At 42.1% G+C, this 17,076-nt stretch overlaps 1 protein-coding gene across 1 annotated transcript in view; it reads left to right on the plus strand.

The window, feature by feature from the left end:
• PSMD11 (proteasome 26S subunit, non-ATPase 11) overlaps window positions 1-17,076 on the plus strand; it is a 36,636-nt gene that overhangs the window by 14,387 nt on the left and 5,173 nt on the right. Inside the window, exons 4-9 of the mRNA XM_006764031.2 lie at window positions 2,713-2,784; window positions 3,164-3,221; window positions 6,611-6,805; window positions 11,739-11,883; window positions 12,767-12,827; window positions 16,391-16,453. Of these exons, the coding sequence (XP_006764094.1) occupies window positions 2,713-2,784; window positions 3,164-3,221; window positions 6,611-6,805; window positions 11,739-11,883; window positions 12,767-12,827; window positions 16,391-16,453 (594 nt within the window). The remainder of the gene's footprint in view (window positions 1-2,712; window positions 2,785-3,163; window positions 3,222-6,610; window positions 6,806-11,738; window positions 11,884-12,766; window positions 12,828-16,390; window positions 16,454-17,076) is intronic.

Here is a 17,076-nt window from a genome sequence, read left to right on the forward strand (position 1 = left end):
GAGCCAAATTTTTTAAACTTAAACTATATAGGTAGGTACATTGTTATTAACTTAATTAGGGTACTCCTAAGGCTTAGAAAGAGCCACACTAAAGGGGCCAAAGAGCTGCATGTGGCTCGCGAGCCGCAGTTTGCCGACCACGGGTCTAACTGAAACAAATAGTACATTTTAAGAAACCTTACATCAAAAATCCTATTATTGAAACAGTTATTTTAATGGAAAAAAAGAGTGTGTGCTAGAGAAAGTTTTAGACTTAGAACAGTAATTTTCCCCCATAGGAATTTAGTTAACAGAACTTAAAAAAAATAGTTAAATATATTGATTTAAAACTTAAATATCTAATTTTGACCACCTCAAGCTTTTGTACTCAAGTAAGGGTTGGCTTCCTCCAGAAGCACGGGTGTGCATTCTTAGCCCCTTTATCAGTCATGGTTAGCGTGAACAAAGCACAAAGCCTCAGACAAAACAGCTGTGGCACAAGGGCCTTTATTTTATTCCCTTAGAACTGAAGCACCAGTTATAGTCCTAAACAATGCAAATCATGTACCTGTAATGGGTAACAGACATGCAGTTCATGTTCATGTGTACAAAAGCCTGTGCTCTAGAAGAAATATTTGTACTGACCTGAATTTTTTAAGGCTGGTTTGACATAGAACGAGCACTAGAGATAGGGTCCAGGTCTGATCCCAATGCTAATATGTAATCCTGGGTGAACCACTCAACATCTGGACTGTCAGGGAAATGGAGACAGGTGAGATTTTGGAGTAGAATTCAGTGTTTGTTTGTTTTTAACTAGGAATATACATCAGTGGCCAAGCTCTACTCTAGACTACTGAATCAGGAGCCTAGGTATTACTCATTTTTTGTGTTGTTTGAAAAAGCTCCTTGGTTAAAATTTATGGAAAGCTTTTTGTAGCCCCCTCAAGATGTATAGTACAAAAGACTATTGTATTTTTGTTCCTAAATTATACAGTAAAATATTTTTAGTTCTATTCATGTCATGAACAGAAATCTTACTTTGAGTTTGACTTTTTAGAACATAACTCAAAACTCTGAAATTGTGATTGGCTTGCTTTTATTTTAGTTTTTGTAGAATTTTTATGAGGTCAGTTGTGTTTAGGGTTGCAGATTAAAGTAGCCACCAGAGGGCTCCAATGAGTTGTAAAGGTTTCATTGAATCTCAGTGTTGAATCCTCTAAATAACCATTTAATGTCAGCAATCCATTTATTTATTGAATTTTTACTTAGGGTTTAAAGGCAGAAAATGAGTCAGTTTGGACTGTCCATTTGCTTTTCTCTCCTTACACATCTCTTAAGAGAACTTTGGATTTCCATCAAAAACCTGTTGTGCTCTAGCCAGTTTGGCTCAGTGGATAGTGTGTCAGCCTGTGTACTGAAGGGTCCTGGGTTCGATTCTGGCCAAGCGCACATGCCCAGGTTGCGAGCTCGATCCTCAGTAGGGGGTGTGCAGGAGGCGGCTGATCAATGATTCCAATCATTGATGTTTCTCTCCCTCTTCCTTACTCTCTGAAATAAATAAAAAAATATATATTTTTAAAAAGAAAAACAATAGTAACAGCAAAAACCTGTTGTGTTAGTAATTCTCCAGAAAGTTCAGTTTCATTTTATATTATTCTTTGATTAGGATTTTAATACAAAACTTACAGTAACAGAAGTAATGTAAGATTGCAGTACTTAATAAGTACTTTGTCAAAGCTAATATGTCAAGGATACCTGATGGCAGTTAGACCATCTAGCATAGATCCCTACTTTAAATCAGTTACTTTGCACATTACATCACTGCTTAGGTGGCAGATAGAACTGGCGATTCAGAGTACCTATAAATAAAGCTTAAAAGCCTGTTTAAGTGTTCGTTTAATTCTAAGTTCTATTTGTTCCCTTTATTTTTTTATTTTATTTTATTTTTTTTAATATATTTTATTGATTTTTTACAGAGAGGAAGAGAGAGAGATAGAGAGTTAGAAACATCGATGAGAGAGAAACATCGATCAGCTGCACACCCCCTACTGGGGATGTGCCCGCAACCCAGGTACATGCCCTTGATCGGAATCGAACCAGGGACCTTTTAGTCCGCAGGCTGACGCTCTATGCACTGAGCCAAACCGGTTTCGGCTATTTGTTCCCTTTAATAAAAGCTAAAGTTTGCTGGGCTAGATGAATTTGTTAGTTGCACTTATTAGAATTTGAAAGGGAAGAGCCAGCTGGGCCCTTTGAGTCTTACAAGCAACTGTTAGAACAAGGCATCTGTGCTTAGGCTGAGAATTTCTCCCCTTTATTACCAGTGTATTCACATTAAAACATTATTGTTACTGTTTGCAACTATTTGGGGGGAAATTTCTGACTTAAAAATTTCTCAGCCATCATAGAATACTACATTCCAGGGCTACACATATATTGGATATGCTGGGTCTCTGCTGGGAAAGGTGGAAGAGGAATCTCAACAATGAGACTCTTCCAGAGGACCACAGTCTAAGCACCAAGATACTTCGGGTGTAAAAAGCCTAGTTGGTTCTCCATTATAATATAACCATTACACATTGAGATCTGTGTATCAAGGCATGTCCCCTGAGACATTATATAGAGCAACATGTGTAATATGTAAGGTGGAAATTAAAGCTATTCTCTAAAGCAAAGTTTGTGGGAGAAATGTGAGGACATAATGTTGCATGTACTGTCTCTTCCCTGTTGCAGGTTGAGTTGTGTTTAGAGTGCATCGAATGGGCCAAATCAGAGAAAAGAACATTCTTACGCCAAGCTTTGGAGGTATGTGCCTACATTAGTACTGTTTTTAGGTCTCTATGCATTAGTCAGACTATGAGTGTAAGTAATACCACCTTGATAAAAGTATTTTCTGCAACTTTGTGTTATCTAGGCACACAAAGATTATTGCTAGTAGTCTCACTCATGAGAATTGCTCTGGTTGAAGTTTTATGACAGACCTGCTAACTTAGAGAAGTAAGCTGTAACATTGTAAAGTTAATAGTCACTGCCCATAGTAAGAGATAATACTGTCGGCTAGATAAATATTTTTGGACTGAATTTAATGCTATCATCAGGACTTGAATATTTAACAGTAACAGTTCTGTGACTATCAATCTTTGATTTCTTTCTTTCATCAGTCAATGCCTTTTCTCTTTTCTAGGCAAGACTAGTGTCTTTGTACTTTGATACCAAGAGGTACCAGGAAGCATTGCATTTGGGTAAGTAGCTGGTAGTAATTAATAAGGACTCCTAGCTGGCTTAGCCAAATGAATGTATTTTAGAGCCTGACTACTGTTATTAGCTATGCATTAATAATTCTTCTTCTAAGAAGGCTTAACTTTTTTTAAAAAAGATGTCCTTTAATGGGCTTATCAATAGACTAGATACAACAAAGGAAATAATCAGTAAGTCTAAAGAAACTCTTCCAATATTTCTAATGCCAAAATCCATATTCTTTCCCTTACAATATTATTTTAATATATTTTGTTGATTTTTTTACAGAGAAGAAGGGTGAGGGATAGAGAGTTAGAAACATCAATGAGAGAGAAAGATCGATCAGCTGCCTCCTGCACACTCCCCACTAGGTATGTGCCTGCAACCAAGGTACATGCCCCTGACCGGAATCGAACCCAGGACCCCTGAGTCTGCAGGCTGACACTCTATCCACTGAGCCAAATCGGTCAGGGCTTAACCTTCTTTATTTACTGAATCTGTCATGGAAAAATGCCATTTGGAAGTTCTAAGAAACTAACTAGAACTAATTTTTTAAATTTAGAGAATAGAAAGGTCAAATTACAAAGTGTTTTACTGTCTTATCACATTTACACATCTATTTTTTTAATATATTTTATTGATTTTCCACAGAGAGGAAGGGAGAGAGATAGAGAGTCAGAAACAGCGATGAGAGAGAAACATCGACCAGCCGCCTCCTGCACATCTCCCACTGGAGATGTGCCCGCAACCCAGGCATATGCCCCTGACCGGAATCGAACCTGGGACCCCTCAGTCTGCAGGCTGACTCTCTATCCACTGAGCCAAACGGTCTCGACTACACATCTATTTATAATTATACTTAAACTCTATTTTTAAAAATAAATTATAAAAACGTTTAAAAAAGAAATTGATTAGATGTGAACATATATAGAAGTTGTAATGGGCCATCTAAAGGCTTTCTCCTGTGTGGTATTTAAACACCCTGAAATCTTTGCCTGCTGCTGTGTTGTTTTTTTTAAATTAATAGGTAGGTCCTGGATTATTTTTCCCATTTGGAAGACCATGGCTTTTGTAATCTATTAAGTTGAAGAAATTGCTAATATTCAATTTTTATCCTTCAAAAATGACAATTTCATATGGTTCTAACAAATAGTAGCATGTAAAAAAAAAGTTTTATTGCAATATAGTTAACAGACCATAAAATTCATCCTTTAAAAGTGTACAAACCATGCCCTGGCTGGTTTGGCTAGGCAGATAGAGCATTGGCCTGCAGACTCATGGGTCCTAGGTTCGATTCCGGTCAAGGGCATGTACCTTGGTTGCGGGCACATCCCCAGTGGGGAGTGTGCAGGAGGCAGCTGATCGATGTTCCTCTCTCATCGATGTTTCTGGCTCTCTATCCCTCTCCCTTCCTCTCTGTAAAAAATCAATAAAATATATATATATTTTAAAAAGTGTACAAACCAGTGATTTTTAGTATATTCACAAAGTTTTGCAACCTTTAAACCACTATCTGATTTCTGGACATTTTTATTACCCCAGATATAAATCTTGGACTCATTAGTTATCACTTCCCATTAATCCCTGATCCATCACCTCCCCCACTCACCAGGCAGTCACTAATCTATTTTCTGCCTTTGTAGATTTGCCTGTTCTGGACATCCTTTATAATACAAGGGTAATATGCAAATTGACCATAACGGCAGTACGACTGGTTGCTATTACTTGCACTGACCACCAGGGGGTAGACACTCAACTCAGGAGCTGCCCCCTGGTGGTCAGTGTGCTCTCATAAAGGGAGCGCCGCTCAGCCAGAAGCCAGGCTCACGGGTGGCAAACGCAGTGGCAGTGGCAGGAGCCTTTCCCACTTCCTCTGCAGCACTAAGGATGTCCGACTGCGGCTTAGGGGACTGGGCCTAAGCCGCAGTCAGACATCCCTCAAGGGCTCCCGGGCTGCCAGAGGGATGTCCGACTGTCAGCTTAGGCCCAATACCCTGGGGAGTGGGCTTAAGCTTGCAGGTGGACATCCCCCAAGGGGTCCCAGACTGCGAGAGGGTGCAGTCCAGGCCGAGGGACCCCCCCTCCCCATGATCATGAATTTTTGTGCATCGGGTCTCTCGTTTCATATAAATGGAATTATATAATATATGGTATTTGTGATTATCTTCTTTCACTTAGGATAATGTTTTCAAGGTTCATCCATATTATAGCATATGGCAGCCCTTCATTCCCTCTTTAAAAAATATACTTTTATTTTTTTAAATATATTTTTATTGATTTCAAAGAGGAAAGGAGAGGGAAAGAAACATCAATGAGAGAGAATCATTGATCGGCTGCCTCCTGTACACTCCTTCCCCCCCAGGAATTGAGCCCACAACCTGGGCATGTGCCCTTGACTGGAATGGAACCTGGGACCCTTCAGTCGCAAGGCCAATGCTCTATCCACTGAGCCAAACCAGCTAGGCTGTCTTTTTTATTTTAGCCATCTAGTGGGTGTGATGTGGTATCTCATTGTGGTTTTGATTTGCATTTCCCTAATGACTAATAATGTTAAGCATTTTTTCATGTACTTATTGGCCATTTGTATGTTTTGAAGAAATGTCGATTCAAATCCTTTGCTATTTTTTAATTGGATTATTTGTGTTTTTATTATTCTGGATACCAGTCCCTTACCAGATAAATGATTTGCAGATATTTTTTTCCCACCCCATGAGTTGTTTTTTCACTTTCTTGGTTTTCTTTGAAGCACAATTTAATTTGGATTAAATCCCATTTTTCTTTTGTTACTTACGATTTTGGTGTCATTGCTAAGAGATCATTGTCTAATCCAAGATCACAACGATTTTACTCCTATATTTTATAGGTTTAGCTCTTACATTTAGGTCTTTGACTCGTTTTGATTTAATTTTTGTGTCTGATGCAAGTCTGTTTGGATTTGATTTTTCACATCTGAGATGGGGAAGAAGGTAAGGTGTGTTTGGAGAACATTGGTGTATCCAGAACTCTTTCCTTCTTCCACGAACCCTCGTGCCTGGTATTTTTTGTGTAGTCTGTGACTGCTGGACAGAAAGAGTGAGTGAGATCATTGGATAACTAGTTTCAGCGTTTTCTGGGTGGAGATTTCAAAATTTAGAAGTAAGCTCATAGAGCTCTTGGCTCTAACGTTCTCCTTAGAATACAGAAAGTTTCCAAGAGATTTGTGTTTCTCTTTTGGAAGAAAGCACATTTAACAGAAAATTTAATTCTTGTAAACAGGTAAACCTCTTTTTGGGTTCAGGCAGGTTTCTGGTTTCTTTATCCTGAGTGTTCTTATGAGGGTGGGAGAGGGTGATACTATGGGATGAAGATACTAAGATTATGGCTTAGAAAGGGGCATAATATTTTTCCCCCCCAGGTTCTCAGCTGTTGCGGGAGTTGAAAAAGATGGATGACAAAGCCCTTTTGGTGGAAGTACAGCTTTTAGAAAGCAAAACATACCATGCCCTCAGCAACTTGCCGAAAGCCCGAGCTGCCTTAACCTCTGCTCGAACCACAGCAAATGCCATCTACTGCCCCCCTAAATTGCAGGCCACGTTGGATATGCAGTCAGGTAATACCTGTAGCTACTCATGGGATTTTTTTCTTAAAACTCATCTTATTTCACAGGTGGAAGGAATGGGGGATTGGGACTGGGGAATAAAATTGGCTGATTTGGCTTGAGCCTTCTACAGAGAAACCAGTTAGAAGGTTTTCTCTAACTAGCTGCCCCCTTCTATTAACTTGCTATTAACTGCCTAAAATATATTAATAACATGTTTATCCATGGTTGCCCAGGCAACCTGAGTTTTAGAGCCAAGACCTTAGAGAGCTCTCACTTAGGTTTAAAAAGCTCCCTTAATTTCCTTCTTTGTCACTACTCAGGCTGGTGGCAGCTCTTTCTAACATTGATTAACCCAAGTCTGTTGTCACTTGGAGATCTTTGTAAAGCATGTTGGGCTTTTCCAAGTGGCCTCAGAACAGGGCTAAGAAAAGACACCCCCACTCCCAAATTTCAGTTGAGTTTAGTGGATAGCTTTCTGATGGAGTGTGTGAATGTTGGGGCTAGGAGGCAATGGGCAGTAGAATACTTGAAGTCAGCAGCTTTTATTAGTTATACTTTATTATTACTGAAGGAGCACTGGAATTAAAGGCAGAAGGCTAGTTTAAGCCCTTATTTTTCTGTAGTCTTAATTTCCATGTCTGTAACAGAGAGAATACCTGCCCTACTTGCCTCTTGAGTATTTTGAGTATCAAATGGCATGTTTTGTCATTCAGAGGTTAAGAGCAATAGCTCTAGAAACCGACTTTTCTAGGTTGACATTTTAGTTCTGCCAAATTCTAGTTAGTTAATTTATCTTTGGGCAAGTTACGTAATTTATCTGTAACTCATCTGTAAATTGTACCTCTTCATAGGATTGTGGTGAGGATTAAATTATGATGAATGTAGTTTTTCTCATAGTACCTAGCCTTGACCAATTTGGCACTTTCTTTAAACCCCTGCTCTTTTATTATGCCCTTCCTTCATGGTCAAGACATGAACTTGCACCTGATTTCTCAGAGGAAATGGAGACCATTTTTATGTAAACCCTCTTGTTTTTCCTCGCCAGAATTTTTTTTTAAATATATTTTTATTGATTTTTTACAGAGAGAAAGGGAGAGAGAGAGTCAGAAACATTGATGAGAGAGAAACATCGATTAGCTGCCTTCTGTACATCCCCCACTGGGGATGTGTCCGCAACCCAGGTACATGCCCTTGACTGGAATCGAACCCGGGACCCCTCAGTCCACAGGCCGACGCTCCATCCATTGAGCCAAACTGGTTTCGGCCCTTGCCAGAATTTAAGTCACTAAACATTTGTAACCTTTATCAAGAATGATTCTTCTACTTGTCCTTTTGTTCCATTCTAAGTCTGTAGTCTTTCTTCTCCATGTGGCTCTGCATCTCAGTCTTTGAACCATTCCAGCTGAAAAAACACCGTCCTTGCTCCTTTTTAAATTGCTGTCCTCTCCTTTGCTTGGCAAGCTTCTTGAAAGTGTTGAAAGACTATCCTTATTTTCTTATCTCTCTTGACTCCTCTGATGGGGAAGGGGGGTGGTGTGCAGGGGCATGGTGGAGATTTTGACCCTGTTGAATTCTCTATGTTTCTTTTTCTTCTTTCCTTTCTTTCTCTTTTTTTGGCTAATCCTCACCCAAGGATATTTTTTCTATTGATTTTTAGAGAGAGAGTGAAAGGGATGGGAGGAGGGAGGAAGGGTGGGTAGATGGTTGAGAGAGAGAGAGAGAGAGAGAGAGAGCGTGGGTAGATGGTTGAGAGAGAGAGAGAGAGATGCATTTATGTGAAGCACATGGATTGTTTGCCTCCCGGACACGCCCTAACCGGGGCCAAGGATCAAACCTGCAATCCAGGGCTGTGCCCTGGACTGGAAATTGAACCGTTGACCCTTTAGTGTGTGAGCCTGCACTCCAATCGCTGAGCCACTTGGCCAGGGCAAGGCTTCTTTGACATCACTGTCTTTTTGGTTCTCCCTTGAATAATTATCCTTGGTCACACTTTGCTGAGTTCCTCAGTGTTGTTTTCTCAGTTCTTTTTCTTTTCTTGTTCTCCCTGTTTCCTGTCTAATCCCATGTTTTCCCCTGCTTTAGTTGCCATATAACACTGATGGTCTCCTCATCTGAATCCCCAGTAACTTCCTCCTAAATTCCAGATCCAGCTTTTCAGCTGCATAATGGACATACATACTATATCTCAATCTCAACATGTTGAAAACCAAAGTTATTTAACCCCTCCCCCTCAAACTGTTCTTTTCTGCCTCTCCTATTTTAGTTAGTGGCATCATCATTGACTTAGTTGCTCAAGCTGTTGTCTTTGGAGTAATTTTGACCCCTTCCTCTCCTTCACCCCTCATGTCCATACTCAGTTGCCAGATCAGGTTGAGTCTGTCTCCACATCAGCCCTTCCTTTCCATCTACATTCACTGCTCTAACTGATGCCTAGGCCACTGGAGTCTTGTACTGTTCTAACTGTCCCTAGTCACTTTTCTCAGTCCATCTTTCTTACTGGTCCAAAGTCATTTTTCTGAAACATGAATCTGATCATGCAACTTCTTTGTTTAAAATTTTCAGTAGTTCCCTGTAATCTCCAGGCTAAATTATACTTTAACCAAAGGAAGGCATCCTGCCCTGATCGGGTGGCTCAGTTGGTTGGAGTGTTGTCCCATACACCAAAAGGTTGTGGGTTTGATCCCCACTTGGGGTGAGTACGGAAGGCAACTGATATATGTTTCTCTCTCCCCATCTCTCTCTAAAATCAGTAAACTGTATTCTTGGGTGAGGATTAAAAAAAAGGAAGGCATCCTTCTCATTATCACCTTTGGTTTTCATTCCTGTTCATCAAATGACTTCATGTGCTTCTGCTTCTGGGCCTTTATATATTTTGTCAACTCTGCTTCAAAATTCTCCTTTTCATCTTGTCCCTATGGCAAACTCCTTTGCATCCTTCTAGATCCAGGTTAGATGTCTTCTCTATAAATCCTCTCCAGTAAGTCTTCTTTGCTTCAGACTTCCCTATGAAAGCTATATCTTTGTACATGTTAAGGTACTAATCTTGTTTCTGTTTTGGTGACCATCTTTCCCACTGTGAGACTGAGCTCCTTGAGGACCTCATTTGTATTTATTTCCTCCGTAGTAGCTATATCAGTGCTTGGCACAGGGGAAGCTCTCATTAGTATTTGTGTTGAATGAGTGCCAGTCTAGTTCAGGGGTCCTCAAACTACGGCCCGCGGGCCACATGCAAATACAAATATTGTATTTGTTCCCGTTTTGTTTTTTTACTTCAAAATAAGATATGTGCAGTGTGCATAGGAATTTGTTCATAGTTTTTTTTTAAAATATATTTTATTGATTTTTTACAGAGAGGAAGGGAGAGAGATAGTTAGAAATATAGATGAGAGAGAAACATCGACCAGCTGCCTCCTGCACACCTCCCACTGGGGATGTGCCCGCAACCCAGGTACATGCCCTTCACAGGAATCGAACCTGGGACCCTTCAGTCCGCAGGCCGACGCTCTATCCACTGAGCCAAACCGGTCTTGGCTGGTCTAGTTCTTTTTAAACAATACAGTGCACCTCACACCAACCATGATGCTCATAGTCCTAATGTCCTAATGTGGCTCCTATTTACTAATGAGTTTGGGAAAACCATATACTATCTTGGGGTGGGGGCGTATTTTACTTGTTTTTTTCTGACTAGTCTTAGTTTGGGTCTGGTCTGTTCTCTCTAGCTCTGCACTGGGAGGTATGGGAAAACGGAGATTTGTCTTACCTAGTTTTAGCAGGGTTAATAGTTTGTTGGCTATTCTTTAGGGAGCTCTCCTTGGCTGCAGAGAAGGGGGGTTTCTCCAGGCCTCTGTGTTTAAGAATAGTAGAAGGAGGATCTGATTCCTTCAGCTTCAGAGGGGAAGGCTTTTTGGGTAGGGTAAAGTGCTGGGGAAGTTCCCGGCTGGGGTGCCAGACACACAGGTATGTAACAGGTAGGCTAGAAGTGTGCTGAAACATTGAGATCTTGGGGTCACATGTGAGTAGTTTCATCTTTTTACTCCAGCATGCTGAATACTCTCTACTACATGTACCTTGATTTGAAGAATGTTGGAAAGCCCTGTGGTAAATAAATGGATGGGGCAGAGGCAGAGTTAGAACTGTATATAGACTCTTAGGACTTAGGTGCTCCCAAGCTAAGAAGTACTAATTTTCATATTATGCCAGGTCATGGCATAGGTTGGAAATAGTAACAGATTCAGTCAAAGTTAGGCGCATTGGGAGCAACCCAACCTCTAAGAAGTAGAGAATTAGATGAATGTGATATGTCAGTCTAAATAAATACTGTTTGTGTGCATTTAAGTTCATGGATTTGGCATTATGTGAAATCTATGTACTGTTGCAACTCACAACTGGGCTAAAGTACATCCATAAATGAGAAATATTTCAAATGAGGATATAAGAGATTGGATTTTTTTTCTCCCCCATGAAAGCTGCTTACATATAAAAATGTCAAGCTTAGAAAAGCTATCTTAATGAAATGGTTAACATTATTAAAATCAGTCATTCGGGCAGTGCAGGGATGTTTGGGTCAACTTCCTGACTTATGAAAGTGATGTAATGGAGGATGTCCTTTCCTAGTGGCTGCAAAAGATAGGACTGCATGCAGTAAGGGTGAGAAGCATGGAGAAGATGTTAGAGTTTGCAGGCTTTAGGATCTTCTTTCAGTTGGGTCTTAACTCCTTTAGAATTTATATTAGCAAGATGGCATTGAACTGGGAAGCCAAAGAAAGACATGGGTTCTAATCCCAGCTTTGCCATTAGCTGATCATGACTTTGGACAGGTCCTTTATCCTTTCCTGACCTCAGGGATAAGTGGATGGGGTTGGGATAGGTTTCTGAGGCCCTTCCCAGCTCTGATCTTGTGTGGTTCTCATGTGGTTCTTCCACCTTTCTTTCCAATGCTTAGGTATTATTCACGCAGCAGAGGAGAAGGACTGGAAAACTGCATACTCATATTTCTATGAGGCATTTGAGGGTTATGACTCCATTGATAGCCCCAAGGCAATCACCTCTCTGAAGTACATGTTGTTGTGCAAAATCATGCTCAACAGGTAGGTGCACATTAATTAACTCTGGGATTTGAGAATTCAGATTTTTAACTGAGTTTTCTGCTGTGTCAGAGATGGCTTGGCAGGGACTGCACAGTCACAGAAGCTACAGCAGCTGCCTCTTGGGCTAGTGGAAGTAGATGGGAAGCTTCCTTGGAGTATCCTGCAATTATTCTTTCCAAAGAGTAATAATTGGACAGAGGGCCAGAAAATAACTTACAGACCAACAGGGGATAGATTAAGGAAGCGGTTAGGGAGAGGTTTGAAAAAGGGGACAACAGAAAGTATGACAGATCTTTATAAAGAATAATACATAATTTATCTATATTTTGGGGTGGTAAATGAGATATTTACTGGGATTCTTTTTGGATCTTCTTTATTTTATAAAGATATTTTTATTGATTTCAGAGGAGTGGAGAGGGAGGGAGAGAGAGAGAGATAGAAACATCAATGATGAATCATTAATTGGCTGCCTCCTGCACACTCCCTATTGGGGATCAAGCCCACAACCAGGCATGTGCCCTGACTGGGAATCGAACCTTGACCTTCTGGTTCATAGGTTGACATTCAACCACTGAGCCATGCTGGGCCGGTGTTTTGGATCTTATGTTGGGTTGACTTACACTTATTATTCTGCCTGTTGATTCTATTACTTTTGGTAGGTTCATTGTGGCTTTCTTTTTAATGCTGGAGTTTTTCTGCTCTTCACTGTTGATTTTTGTCCCAGAGTGTAGGAATTCAGACTGGCTTCTGCAGTGTGAGGGGCATATGGGTTTAGGGGTAGGGCTGATTCTCAGTAGAATTCTGAGAAAAAGAAATTTGCCTAAGCCTGTACTTACAAGCATAATGTTCTGGAGCAATTGACCAAGTATGTCTTTTTTTCTAGCCCAGAAGATGTCCAGGCTCTGGTGAGCGGGAAGCTTGCACTGCGGTATGCGGGGAGGCAGGTAGGGGTCACCACGACTGCGGTTCTGATCTCTGAGGCCAGCATATTGTGTCAGGCATGATGCTTGGTGAGACTCGTGCTCTTCAAGTCTCCATTCTACATTTTTATCCCCCCCCCACCCCTTTTCCTTAAGCCCATTCAGTATATTTCTTGTGCTTTTAAATTTGTGATCTAAAAAGTCAGTATTTGGTGCTCTTATGGACATCAGATGGTTTGAAGGAGTGAATTTTAGCATTTGTATTGAGTGAGGTTGCATTTAGCATTGACCAGGAAATTTATCTGAGCCTGACTTGCAAATTTGACATGTGCAGAATATGAAATCTTGAATTCTCCTAGTGGAAGCCCAGTAAGGCCTGGTGCACATGTATGTGCTTTAAGGAGATCAGGTTGCTTGGTGCAGAAACTAGGTTTTTTCTTTTCTTTTTTTTTTTTTTAAATATATCTTACTGATTTTTTACAGAGAGGAAGGGAGAGGGATAGAGAGTTGGAAACATTGATGAGAGAGAAACATCGATCAGTTGCCTCCTGCACACTCCCCACTGGGTATGTGCCCGCAACCAAAGTACATGCCCTTGACCGGAATCGAACCTGGGACCCCTGAGTCCACAGGCCGACGCTCTATCCACTGAGCCAAACTGGTCAGGGCAGAAACTAGGTTTTGATGACTCACCTGAGTGCTGCTTATATTAGCACTTTGCACTCATGTCCTGAGTTTTGGATGTGGTGCAAGAAGAGTTCTTTTTTTCTAAAAGATGTATTGATTTCAGAGAGGAAGGGTGAGGGAGAGATAGAAACATCAATGATGAGAGAGAATCATTCATTGGTCAGCTGCCTCCTGCACACCCCTACTGGGTATCAAGCCTGCAACCCAGGCATGTGCCCTGACCGGGAATTGAACCGTTATCTCTGGTTCACGGGTAGACGCTTAACCACCAAGCCACACTGGTTGGGCCAGTAGATCTTTTTGTGGTACCTTTTGTGCCTATACAGCTATGAGTGTGACCTGTGTAAAGATGACGTCTCAGATGTCTTCACGATCTCTTTTTTGTATTTTGTTTAAATATCATTACTGAAGTAAAAGTAATCTTTGTAGATTCAAAGATTTGTCTCTAAACAACAGGCACATTGGCTATCTCACTGTATCTTTTTTTTTTTTTAATATATTTCTTTATTGATTTCAGAGAGGAAGGGAGGAGAGAGAGATAGAAACATCAATGATGAGAGAGAATCATTGATCGGCTGCCTCCTGCACACCCCGCACCGGGGATGGAGCCCACAACCCAGGCATATGCCCTTGGCCGGAACCGAACCCAGGACCCCTCAGTCCGCAGGCTGACGCTCTATCCACTGAGCCAAACCGGCTAGGGCATCACTGTATCTTTAGAGGAATGGCCACAAGATGATTTCTTCCTTCTCTAAAAGTGGCCCTAATTGGCTTTTTATCAGTAAAAGTTTCAGATCAGCTTCTAATTTTGACCAAAAGAATACTGGTTATTGCTAAAGTGAATACTTGTTATTATCTAGAAGTAGAGTTGAGGAGATGGGCTAAGAGAGATCAGGTGTCCAGAACAAGATCAGGTAAACTAACTGGTAATGGTGGAGCCAGACTTTGAACTTGGGTTATCTTGGCTCTAAGTTCCAGGCTTTTCTCATTATGACATTTCTTCTGTCTATAGGACAAATGCTGAGAACACTTTGCACTATTTTTAAAAAATATAATTTTTACTGATTTTTTTTAAAAAATATATTTTATTGGTTTTTTACAGAGAGGAAGAGAGAGAGATAGAGAGTCAGAAACATCGACGAGAGAGAAACATCGATCAGCTGCCTCCTGCACATACCCCACTGGGGAAGTGCCCACAACCCAGGTACATGCCCTTGACCGGAATCGAACCTGGGACCCTTCAGTCCGCAGGCCGACGCTCTATCCACTGAGCCAAACCAGTTTCGGCAATTTTTACTGATTTTTAGAGGGAAGAAGGAGAAAGAGAAAAATTGATCTGCTGCCTCGGGTTGAGCCTGCAATCCGAGCATGTACCTTGACCGGGAAGGTTCATGGGGTGACACCCAGCCAACTGAGCCACAGGGACCAGGGCCTTGGCTCTATTTTTAAAGCCTGCTATATAAGACACACCATCCTTATTTAAGTACATAGGCTGGTACAGGAGGAGCGCCTGGTCCTGTGTACCTTAATGGCAGGTGCCTTTTCTAACTGGGTTAGAAGGTGCCCTGAACCATTGATTGTACCTTCATAACTCCGGGGTTTTAACGTGCAGTGTAATATGTAAAATCATGATGCCTCAACCCTAATGAAAGTAGACCTTGGTCTGCACACTGTAATAAACCTAGCAGAATGAATCTTCATGAAGCACAGGTCTTATCAGGTGGGAAGGAAGGAATCAGGGGAGTTGCAGGGATAGGGAGTCTTGGAAAGAAATCAGTTCTCTGGTCATTTTCCCTTTTAACATGTCATCTTCAGAGAATGTTGTGTCAGGGTTTTTTTTTTTGCGGGGGCAGGGGGGAACTAGCTGTTTTCTAGTATTTTTAATTTATTTCAGATTTCAAAGGGAAACTGGCTGGCACACAGTGGCATTCTTTTTGTTTTCCTTCCTGATTTTCCCAAGGTGTTTATTCAGGCAGACCAGGGGACAGGGAGGCCCTACATCTAAAAGGTGTTGGAGTCCTGGCCGATTTTGTTCAGTGGTTGGAGCATTGAAGGGTCTTGGGTTTGATTCCTGGTCAAGAGCACGTACCTGGGTTGCAGACTCAATCTCCGGCCCTGGTCGGGCGCATGTAGAAGGCAATGTAGCATTTGTATTGAGTTAGGTTGCATTTAGCATTGACCAGAAAATTTATCTGAGCCTGACTTGCAAATTTGACATGTGCAGAATATGAAATCTTGAATTCTCCTAGTTGAAGCCCAGTAAGTCCTGGTGCACATGTCAATGTTTCTCTTTTTCTCTCCTCCTCCCTTCCTTCATTCCATTCTCTCTAAAAATCAATGGAAAAAATATCCTCAGATGAGGATTAACAAAAAAAAAAAGGTGTTGGGCGTTTTGGTGGTGAAGTGTGCTAGTGCTAGTGATGAAGGACCGGGGGGAGGGGGCCAGTAGGAACTTGATCTTGGAACTTGGTCTTGGAACTGCTTAACTGCCATGCCAGTTGGCGGCACTTGTTGACCGAGATCTCCTCCACCTTTATGATCTGGATTGAGTGAGCACAGGCATGGTGCTGGGCCCCCATGTCTCAGTCTGCGGGGAACAGGAAGGGCCAGGTCCATGGGTCTCTGGGTGTTCCCCCAGATCTCATCAGGTGCCTGCTTTGGGGACCCCAGTCTCTGGCCACCATGAGTGTAGAACCTCCCCATTCACTTTGCAGGCACAGCCACAGTTCTCTCAGTGGTCTTATTGCAGCTTTTCTTCCCAGGCCTCAGGAACAGTTGTGGGCCTGCTTCTTCCCTGCCACCAGAAGTTGTTGGGACGCAGCATACTGCTTATGAGACTTGTTTGTGGGATGTGGGTGTGCAGAACAGATCACTTTCACTACTTTTCTCTTTATTTTTAGACAGAAGCATTAAAATGTGTGGCCCAGGCTAGCAAGAACAGGTCACTCGCAGATTTTGAAAAGGTAAGCATGGTGTTGGGTTGGTAGGGAATGGGTGGAAAAGAGGGGCATTTAAGTACTTTTTAAAAACATACACTATGTTAAAATAACTATTGTTTCATAAGAAGTTGCAAAGATAGTACAGAATTATTCCTTACTTGAGGCCCAGTGCACGGATTCATGCACTGGTGGGGTCCCTCGGCCTGATCTTCTGGGATCAGTGGATCTCTGCACCACTGCAGCCCGGCCTTACCTGCCATCTCAACGGGCTCCAGTCTGCTGTCCGCATCAACCCCGCACAGCATGAAGTAGTGCGCAATGTGGCAGGCGGCCGGGGAGGAGCCCGAGCCCCGGCTGGGCACTGCGCCGCTCCCGCTTATCCCAACCCTGCTGTGCCTGCTACCGCTGCAGCTCAGGCGCGCAAGGGGGATTGTCTGAGGGAGAGGCCCCTGAGCCCGGCGTCTCGCGCCCTTCTGTCAGCTGGGCGGTGCTCCTGCATTGAGCGTCTGCCCCCTCGTGGTCAGTGCGTGCCATAGCTACCGGCCGGCTGTCTGGTCACTTAGGCTTTTATATATATACTAGAGGCCCGGTGCACAAAAATTTGTGCACTCCGGGGGGGAGGGGGGGGCCCTCAGCCCGGCCTGGGC

The sequence above is a fragment of the Myotis davidii genome, unplaced genomic scaffold, assembly GCF_000327345.1.
Source record: "Myotis davidii unplaced genomic scaffold, ASM32734v1 scaffold699, whole genome shotgun sequence".
NCBI classification, from domain to species: domain Eukaryota; kingdom Metazoa; phylum Chordata; class Mammalia; order Chiroptera; family Vespertilionidae; genus Myotis; species Myotis davidii.